We start from the raw sequence: 9,986 nt of genomic DNA, 5'->3' as shown, positions 1-9,986 counted from the left end.
TCAAAACTTCATCCCTGTTATTCTTTGAATTATATAAAACTAAAGCCTCTGTATCAATCGTAATATTCTTCTTATTGAATTTAATTTCTAATAGAATCTCGCCAGTTTTTAAACACTCTATCTTTGTCAAGTATTGAAACGGTTGTGTCTCACACAATTTCAGTTTTGAAATGTGGTAAATCTTTCTCCATGATTCTCTCTTTACGTAATCTTTCATCACCCATACTTGAAAACCGATAGTAGGGTTACTAAAAAGCATGCATAGAAACCCATCCAAACACCAACACGTCTATATTCATAATTACTGAGATCAGAATCGTCCGGTTGTGGGATTTCTCTGGTTATCTCGTCTGTCATATCTAATGCAATCAAGACTTCGGAGGTAGAAGATGACTCCGCGAGCCAATGAAGAGCCCCATTACAAAACACTCCGTACTTTTGTGATTTGTAGCTAAACATACAAGGGATATGCTGAATTCGTTTCCAGGTATTCGATCTAAGCGAATAAATATCAACTGCAGATTGGTTGAAGTTTTCATAGCTCGTTATATCTACGAGCTTGTAATCACCACTCTTCGAGTCATAACCAAATCCATATATGCTGGCTGAGAAACGAAGTCGCTTAGGACGAGGATGCTTAGGATAGCTCGAAAATACTAATGGGGGGCTTGGTGGAAGTGTATATTCATTCGTAAAAGGGTTCCATAGAAATAAATAATTATCTGGAGGATACACACAAATCAGGCCATCACACGAACCCATGAAGGAGCTTCCCTTAGTCACCAGCGCTTTGCTAGCGACTGATGACTCTAACTTCTTAATGCGTCCTTCAATATCATCAAGTAATGGAGATGTTAATGAATCATTATCCAAAGTGTATACTTCATTACCACCTGTGAGCACAAGCTGTTTAGGGTTATTTAATCGGATGCTCCAAGATTTGCATACGCACCTGAGTTTTAAACGACATATCAATGGTAACCTCGAAATAATCTCAAAGATGATTTCCTGTGGGAGGTCTAGCAATATTTTCGAAGACGAACCCTTCATCTTCTACTCGTATTTTAGAGTTTGCATAGAAATCCATACACAGTTAAGCATATATAAGAATCTCGAGGGATCGATTGCCGGGTTGGTATAGGGTTTACTTGGTCCTCCCACGATCCGAATCCGCTCAGTCCCTCAGCTCACCTACATTAGGTCTCGCTTCCCAAACCCACTCTTTGGCTGCACAGTTTCGTGTGCGCGATATTTTGATCTCCACCCCTGATTCAGTTTAGAGGGTCAAGAGTATAGCTGCCCGTTTGCTAAACAAGATGATTTAGTGTTGCAAGACACTTATAATCCGATTTCCTTATAATCTTGAAATACCGGTTTTTCCTTTACTGACGATATTGAGAATTCTTATGTTCTCATGATAATCAAGATGAATTGAAAGTAATCAAAGATGAACATAAGACAGGGAAGAAGAAATTATATTACAGAGAAAACTTGATGAATCCAAAACAGACGGATTCAGACATATTTATTACAGGCCATTTAAGTTGTCTGAAAACAGAACAACGGACTCAGAAAACTAAGACTAACTCAACTGACTTAAGTCAAGTCAAACTTATTTGACTTGACTATCCTATTAGCCCCCCTCAAACTGGCAGGAGCTAACTCTATACAGTTTGAAAACATGTAATAGTAATAAAGCATTCAAAGAGAAGCATGTCTTGTATGAAAAGGAGTACAGGTCAAAGAACGAGCAGAAGTAGTAGATATTAGAGAAGGAGCAGAAGTAGTAGATGTGGCAGCGATAAAGTCTTCATCTGTAATAGAAGTAGAAGTAGTAGTTGATGAAGCAGTTGGACCTAACAGTTGTTGTAGTAAAGAACTGAAAACTGGTGCACAGAGTCCCTTAGTAAAAAGATCAGCTAACTGATTTTCTGAAGCAATGTGTTGAACTGATAAGAAACCACTTGTGATCAATTCTCTGACAACATGGTAATGTATCTTTATATGTTTGGCACTGGAATGAGATACAAGATTAGCTGATAAATAAATAGCAGAAGTATTGTCACAATACAAAGTAATTGGCTGTGTTAATGAAATGTGTGATTCAGAAAGAAATGATGAAAGCCATTCCAGTTCAGCAGTAGCTACTGACAAACATTTATACTCTGCCTCAGCTGTAGACCTAGAGACAGTTGGCTGCTTTTTACTAGACCAAGAAACCAAAGAAGAATCCAGAAAAATAGCGTAACCACAAGTAGATCTTGTTGTTTCAGAACAGTTACCCCAATCTTAATCAGTGTATGCTGTCAATGAACTAATATCACCTTTTCTCATTGTTATACCAACTCCAACGGAACCCTTCAAATATCTCAATATTCTTTTAACTAATGATACATGGGATCTAGTTGACCCTGAACCACATATGAACATATTGGGCTGTAAATGGGTGTATAGAGTAAAACTAAAATAATATGGCACATTGGATAGACTTAAGTCAAGATTGGTTGATCTAGGGTACAATCAACAAGATGGAATAGATTATGGAGAAGCTTTTACCCTGTGGTAAAAGAAACTACAGTTAGAGTGGTTTTGACTATAGATGTTACTAGAGGTTGGATCATAAAGAAATTGGATCAAATGCATTTTTGCATGGAGATTTAGTTGAGGATGTCTATATGAAGCAACCACCTGGGTTTGAAAGTACTGAATTTCCACATAGAGTTTGCAAATTGAAAAAGAGTTTGTATGGGTTAAAACAAGCACCAAGGGCTTGGTTTGAAACATTTAGTGCTTCTTTGCTTTCTTATGGATTTGTGAGAACAGTCTCTGACTTCTCTATGTTTGTTTATAGTAGTGGTTCTGACATGATGATTTTACTTCTTTATGTTGATGATATTATACTCACTGGTTCATTTGAAGCATTACTTACTCATTTGATTCAACATCTCAGTGTTTCTTATGTTCTCATGATAATCAAGATGAATTGAAAGTAATCAAAGATGAACATAAGACAGGGAAGAAGAAATTGTAATACAGAGAAAACTTGATGAATCCAAAACAGACAGATTCAAACATATTTATTACAGACCATTTTAGTTGTCTGAAAACAGAAGGGAATTAGTCATTTTTATCCCAAATTTGTGGGCCTATATACGTTTGTGACCCGTTTTTTTCTTCAAATCTTATAAAATTTCCCTGCCGTTTAAAGTTACCGGTCAAAGATGTCTAAGAAGTGGGGCCTAGCTGAGCTATCAGTTGAAGGTAGTTGTGCGGGTGTTAATATCTAGTAAATGAATAAAGACGCATATAACCTTTCCTCTTTACTCTTATCAATATCGGCAAATCTATGGCGACAGTCACGCGATAGTCAATGATTGGTCAACTGAAGTCAAAATGTTACCTTTCTGATTTGTTCTTCCTAAATCTTATTTCTTAAATGAAATTGATTCTTATCTTCTTTTTTTCTCTCGATATCGTGTCTTGTTATGATTCATTTCATTTGCTTTGGTTGTGTTTGATGACCTAATTCAAATCTTTGTTATCTGTTTATGACTGGTCCTTTTCTCTTCTTACTTTTTAGGCATGCTTAGTAATTGTCTCCTTTAATTGGTGTTGTTTCATGTGTTTAATCTTGATCTTATCCTTTTACTTTGTCTTCTCGTTGTTTTTATGAGCATATTTCATTAACAAGTCTGATCACCTTGACTTGTCATACTCTTGGTGGTATTGTTATAAGCGTTTGCATACTGCTTCTGAGACGTTTGTCCCATTTCCCCAACCAGCTTTATGGCTTCTCCATCTGGTCAATATCTACGGCATCCCCAGTTTAATCATTCTGTTTATATCTATCTTCAATCGGTGAGTGTATTTGTTACACGTTATTCCCTGTACTCATGCATCAAAATGCGCAGCTGTTGGTTTTTGATTATAAATTTCTATTGGTGATGGTTTTTCATTCCTCATCTGCTTGTTTCCTCTCTTCTTGGTTACTCTCCTCGTTTTGTTCTTGTAATGGCTTCTGATGTTCCTGAGAATGTTAATGAAATACTGTCACATATGCATAATGCTTCCATAGCAACTTCAGAAGATATTCGCAATATTGTGTTTCTTTCAACTGTTGACTTATCTAGAGGAAATAAAGGATGGAAATGGGCAGTTGCTGGGAAAGTTTTTCGTGAAGAACTAATGTCCATTGGGGTTGTGGTTTATCATGTTCGTCATGTTTGGTCTAAATATCAAGAACTTGAAGTTCGTACACCTGCTCCACTGATCTTTCAGGTCAGGTTTAACTCTAAAGATGATTTGAAAGAAATTCTCAAACATGTTCCTTGGTCTTTGGGTGGTTATATGTTTCGTATTCATCGTTGGACTCCTTCGATAGACTATAGGACTTTAAACTTTGGTTTTCAATGCTTTTGGATAGACTTTAAAGACTTGGTACCAGAATTTTTTGATGTAGATGTTATTTATGCTATGGATGGTCTGGTAGGTCAAGTTCAAAAAATAATCCCAGATGATGCTAATCCCACTGATTCAAATGTGGTTAGTGTTTGTGTTAATATTGACCTTAAGAAGCCACTTATTCGTGGAATTCTAGCGGTTACTGCTTCTGGTTATGTTCAATGGGTTCTCTTCTTTTATCATCAACAAACTCACAATATATGTCCATCTTGCTATATTATTGATCATGTTGAAGCTGAATATGAAGAAAAAGCTGCTGAACTCAATACTCGTGCTCGTACAATCTATAAATTTGGAAGTCATGGAGTTGAAATTGCCAATAATGATCCTGATGAGGATGATCCTGATTTAGGTGATGCTTCTATCATTCAATCGAACCCTTGTAATCGTCGACATCGGACTAATAAGAAAGTTTTTGTAAAACCTGATGATGATCAGTTGGTGAGAAATTTTTCAGTATCTAACTCTATTACTCGGACTGAGAGGTCAGCTCTTCGTAAATACAAACGCACTCGTCAACAAGCTCTCCTATCTCAGTCTGCTTCGAATTCTACTTTTACTCAGCCTATGCAAGAGGATGACAATCAGGATGCAAATGCCACTTCGACCTCTGCTCATCAATTCATGATGCAACAACACCAACCTTTGCAGCCAGTTGTTGGGGAGTGTGATGGGTTTCTTCCTTCAGCTCATGATACCACTAGGAAGACTCTGACAAACTGGGATGATCAGGTTTCTCTCTATCTCACTTATTTTTTTATTTTTTGCCTTCATATATTATCTTATTTTAATACCTTTTTTCTAGCTGTCTTTTCGTATTCTCTTTGTGTGTTCTTTTTTTTTTTCTATATTATGAAAATCTTAGCTTGGAATTGTCAGGTATTGGTCCTAAACTAACTCGTGATCATCTTGACTCTTGTATTTTTAATTATAACCCTGATGTCATATTTTTGTCGGAGACCAAATCTAGTGATAGTAAGGTTCAGTCTCTCTTGTACTCTCTGAATTATCCTCATCTTTGTTCTTATAATATAAGAGGTGGTGCTGGGGGTATTGCTTTACTATGGAAAGATGGCTTTCATCTCGAGCTTATGCATCATACTTCAACTATGGTGAATGTTATTGTTCATTCGGGTCCAACTGATTCTGAGTGGGTTCTCACTTGCTTATATAGCTCTACTTACATGGCTGAAAGGCAACAACAGTGGCAGTTAATTCGAGAGATGGGAGATCATATGGATTTGCCTTGGGTTATTATTGGAGATTTTAATTCTACACTTTGTATTTCTGACCGACAAAGTTACGCCATCCATACTGCTCCTTCTCATCCAGTTATTACTTATACTGTGGATTTACTAGGACTCACTGATATCCCTTTTACAGGTAATCCTTATACATGGTCTAATAGAAAATATTCAGCTACTTTTATTCGTACTAGATTGTATCGTGCTTTGGGTGATATTTTGTGGCATCATCTCTTTCATAATGCAGTTATTCATAATCTTTTACCAATTGGTTCAGATCATGCACCCATATTACTGTCTACTGACCCCACTTTGTCTAGTATGTCAATACCGTTTCGGGTTTATGAATCTTGGTTTCAACATCATACTTGTAAGCCTCTTGTTCAATCACAATGGAAGTCTACTATTAATGGTTCTGCAGCTAGTAATTTCACTCACAAGTTGTCCCATACTTCTACTGCTCCGAAAAAATGGAGACGTGAAGTATTTGGTGAACCTAAGCATCATATTCGACAGCTCCAACAACAATTAGCACATTTGCATCAATCTCCCACTCCCAATTTTTCAGACATTCACCAGATTGAATAGGACATTATCCGCTGGTATGATATTAAGGCAAAAAATGCTTTTCAGAATGCAAGAGAACACATTCTTCCTTTTCAAGATAAGAATGTCAAATATTTTCACGCTAGAGCAAATTTCCATCGTCGAAGGAATCAGATTGATACCATTCAAGATTCTCAAGGTATTTGGCATTCTACTAGACCTACCATTGAACAAATTCTTATCAATCATTTTGCTAATATTTCAACTACAATCAATCCTCATATGGACTCATCTGTTCTCAGCCTTATCTCTCCATGTATTACTTCTCAAGATAATGACATGCTTACAACTATTCTTAAGGCAGATAAAATTCGAAATATTGTTTTTCAAATAAAATCTTGGGCTGCACCGGGTCCAGATGGGTTCTATAAGCATTGTTGGGATGTGGTGGGGACTGATGTTGTTTCAATGGTTCAAGAGTTTTTCACTACATGTATTTTACTGCCACAACTTAACCATACCTATCAAACTCTAATTACTAAGCATGATTGTGCTCAGACACCATCCGACTTCTGTTCCATAAATTTATGTAATATCACTTACAAGATCATATCCAAGTTGATGGCGGTTAGATTGAAGACTCTTCTTGCAAAAATAGTTTCGCCATGGCAGGAAGCTTATGTTCCAGGCCGTAACATTATGGATAACACCATTATTTCTCATGAAATGGTGGACTACATGAAAAAAACAAAGGTTTTACCTGGGGTTATCGCTATTAAATTGGATATGGATAAAACGTTTGATCATATGGAATGAAATTTTGTTATCCAAGTCATGCAACGTCTGGGGTTTAATGATAGTTGATGTTCTCTGATATTTCAATGTATTAGTACCTCTACTGTTTCTTTGATGCTCAACGGTTCACCAACAACAAGTTTTACTCCTACCCGTGGTCTTTTCCAAGGTGATCCCATTTCACCTTATTTATTTATATTATGTATGGAAGGTTTTAGTCGCATCATTTCACATGTTGTTTCGTCGAATATTATTCTTCCATTTAAACCAGCAATTCACGCCCCTCACATTTCCCATTTATATTTTGCGGATGATTGCATTTTGTTTACTCGAGATTCGGGTTCCTCTATCACGAATTTGCTACAAATTATAAATCGCTTTTGTGCTACTTCTGGTCAACTTGTCAATTTCAATAAGTCTAGTGTTCATTTTAGTTCTAAGTTAAGTGATTCTGCTAAAGCTGATATTTGTCATATGCTGCAAATGAAACCTATGCCTCTTCATGAGAAGTATTTGGGTGTTAGCCTTTTTATTTCCAAAAACAAGACTAAATGTTTTGAGAGCGCAATTACTAAAATGCAGTCCAGGCTTCCTGTTTGGCAAGGTAAACTCATCAACCAAGCTGGTAGAAGCACTCAGATTCAGTCAGTTTTGAACACTATGAGACAATATCAAATGGCTTGTCTACATATGCCTGATTCTACCTTAAAGCAAATGGATTCAATCCAACGTTGGTATTGGTGGTGTCACAAGCGGACAAGAGTTATGTGTTTTAAATCCTGGTTTTATGTTTGTTATCCTAAACGTGATGGGGGTCTGGGGTTTAAGAATCTACGGGCTACAAATGAGGCTTTCTTGACTAAGTTGGCTTGGCGCATGGTTAACAATCCTGATGCTGAATGGATTAAGGTGCTAGAAGCTAAATACTTCCATAATATTAATCCACTTCATGGAGTTCGTACCACTAAAGGCCCATGGGTCTGGCAAAGCATACACAGAGGGCTGAAATGGGTTAAACAATTCCATGTTTGGGAGATAGGGGATGGTACCAAGGTAAGAGAGTTCCAAGATAACTGGATTCCTAATACTGTTACTACTACTTCAACAACTGCTCACTCTTCTTCTTCAGCGGATGTCAAGGTTATCTCGTTTATACTTCCATAATTTTGTTCTTGGGATGTGTCTGCTCTTCAGCAATGTTTCTATCCAAGTCAGGTGCAAGCTATCATTTCTATTCATTTATCTTATACTAGTAATGATACCCTGCGATGGTCTTTAACTAACAGTGGTGACTTCACTCTAAAGTATACTTATAGAGCAATATTGCATTCTCTATTTCCACCTCCTGTTACTATATACAATGAAGCTTTTTGGTTGGGTCTTTGGCACCTTAAATTTCCTTACAAGTGCCATAGGTTCATGTGGAAATTAGCTCATCAAATTCTCCCAGTTCTTCATCGTCTTGCTAGGCATATGCACATCCAAAATACTTCTTGTCATTTTTGTAATGCTCAGGAGGAAACTGTCACACACTTGTTTTTGAATTGTCCATTTTCTGCTGCTATTTGGTCTCGCATGTTACTTCATTGGTCTGCCATGATTACCTCTCAGTCGTCTATTACCAGTTGGTTACAAGGATGGACAGATTCAGCAAACAGCTTCACCTTTAAAGATCATCACACAGTTAATATGGTAGTGGTAATACTTTGGCATATATGGTAGGCTCGATGTACTCTTGTCTTTGATCAGATTCATCAGTCTCCACAGATTATTATTAATAAGATCAAATACTTTTGTGGGTTATATAAAATTGGTTATGTATCTTCTTCTACTTCTCAGCATGTTGCTTCGTTAAGGAATCAGAATTCAGACTGTTGTCAGATGTCGGATTCTTCAGCTAATGATGCTAACAGTTTCCAATTGAATGTGGATGCTTCAGTTTTACCTAATAATCATGTTGCAGGTAGTGCTTTTATCCTTACTGATTCAACTGGTTCTTTTGTAACAGCTACAAGGAATGTAATACATGCAAAAATATTGGCCTTATACAAAACTCTTTGCTGGTTATGTTCACATCAACCTTCTAACGTAGTTATCTACTCCGACTGTAAAAATTTAGTCGATGGTTTGGGTGGGTCTGTAAATAATGTGTCTTGGATTGATCGGTCGTTGTTGTTTGAGTGTGTTAGTCTGTTACATAGTTTGTCGAATATGACTATACGTTACATTCATAGAGTGCATAATAAAGCAGCTGGCCAGCTTGCTAAGTTTGCAAGGTGTCAATTTTGTAATATACAATGGTGGTATACTCTACCGGTTGTGCTCCAGTCTACTATTACTGGATCTATGTAAATCGGTTTGTTGAATGAAAGTTTTTGTTTCAAAAAAAAAAAAAAAAACCTTTCCTCTTTGTTTCAACTCTATCGAGTATGTGAAGATCAGAAGAAATATTTTGTTGTTAGAGAATATGGCGGGAGAGCAGAGAGAAAAATCTAGTTTGAGAAGATTACAAGCATGAATTTAGGATATATCCCAAACTAATTCAACTGATGTATCCCTATCAACATATTTCGCGCCACAAATTTGTTAGGGTTTCTCTCAGAATTTTGTTACTTTATCAGTATATAAAGAACCAAGATCTAAGTTTGTTTTCCATGCCTAAACCAGTTTATAGAGTGTATTTTCTGGTGAATACCTAAGTAATTTCTAGCGAGTAGTTTCTGTTTTTTGAAGAAATGGGGAATAAGATAATGGTTGATGAAGAACTAATGAACATGAAAACTGCTGCAAGCTCTAATAGGTATAATTCGTCTGACCCTAACTATGTTTATCTATTTTGTTGCTATAGATGTTCAATGTTTGTTCTTCTTTGGGTGTTTTTTTTGCTCGATTTGAAATTAGGGCTTTTCAATTTGGAACTTTTTAAAATTAGGGTTTTTT

At 36.6% G+C, this 9,986-nt stretch overlaps 1 protein-coding gene across 1 annotated transcript; it reads left to right on the top strand.

Moving 5' to 3' along the window:
* The first annotated feature begins 4,011 nt into the window (after positions 1-4,011).
* On the top strand, positions 4,012-9,398 carry LOC113306204. The gene is made up of 6 exons (XM_026555167.1): positions 4,012-5,193; positions 5,421-6,188; positions 6,339-7,048; positions 7,142-8,186; positions 8,241-8,744; positions 8,886-9,398. The coding sequence occupies exons 1-6, from the start codon at positions 4,012-4,014 to the stop codon at positions 9,396-9,398; spliced, it is 4,722 nt and encodes a 1,573-aa protein (XP_026410952.1).
* The last annotated feature ends 588 nt before the right edge of the window (positions 9,399-9,986 follow it).

The sequence above is a fragment of the Papaver somniferum genome, chromosome 8, assembly GCF_003573695.1.
Source record: "Papaver somniferum cultivar HN1 chromosome 8, ASM357369v1, whole genome shotgun sequence".
In the NCBI taxonomy this organism is placed as follows: Eukaryota; Viridiplantae; Streptophyta; class Magnoliopsida; order Ranunculales; family Papaveraceae; genus Papaver; species Papaver somniferum.
This window is presented reverse-complemented; position numbering and strand designations above follow the sequence as displayed.

Excerpts from the sequence above, each read along its gene's own strand:
- LOC113306204 (XM_026555167.1), top strand. The coding sequence starts at position 4,012 with ATGGCTTCTGATGTTCCTGAGAATGTTAATGAAATACTGTCACATATG. Across the intron at positions 6,189-6,338 it reads CGAAAAAATGGAGACGTGAA|AATGCAAGAGAACACATTCT; the intron begins GTATTTGGTGAA and ends AATGCTTTTCAG. Across the intron at positions 8,745-8,885 it reads ACACAGTTAATATGGTAGTG|CATGTTGCTTCGTTAAGGAA; the intron begins GTAATACTTTGG and ends TCTACTTCTCAG.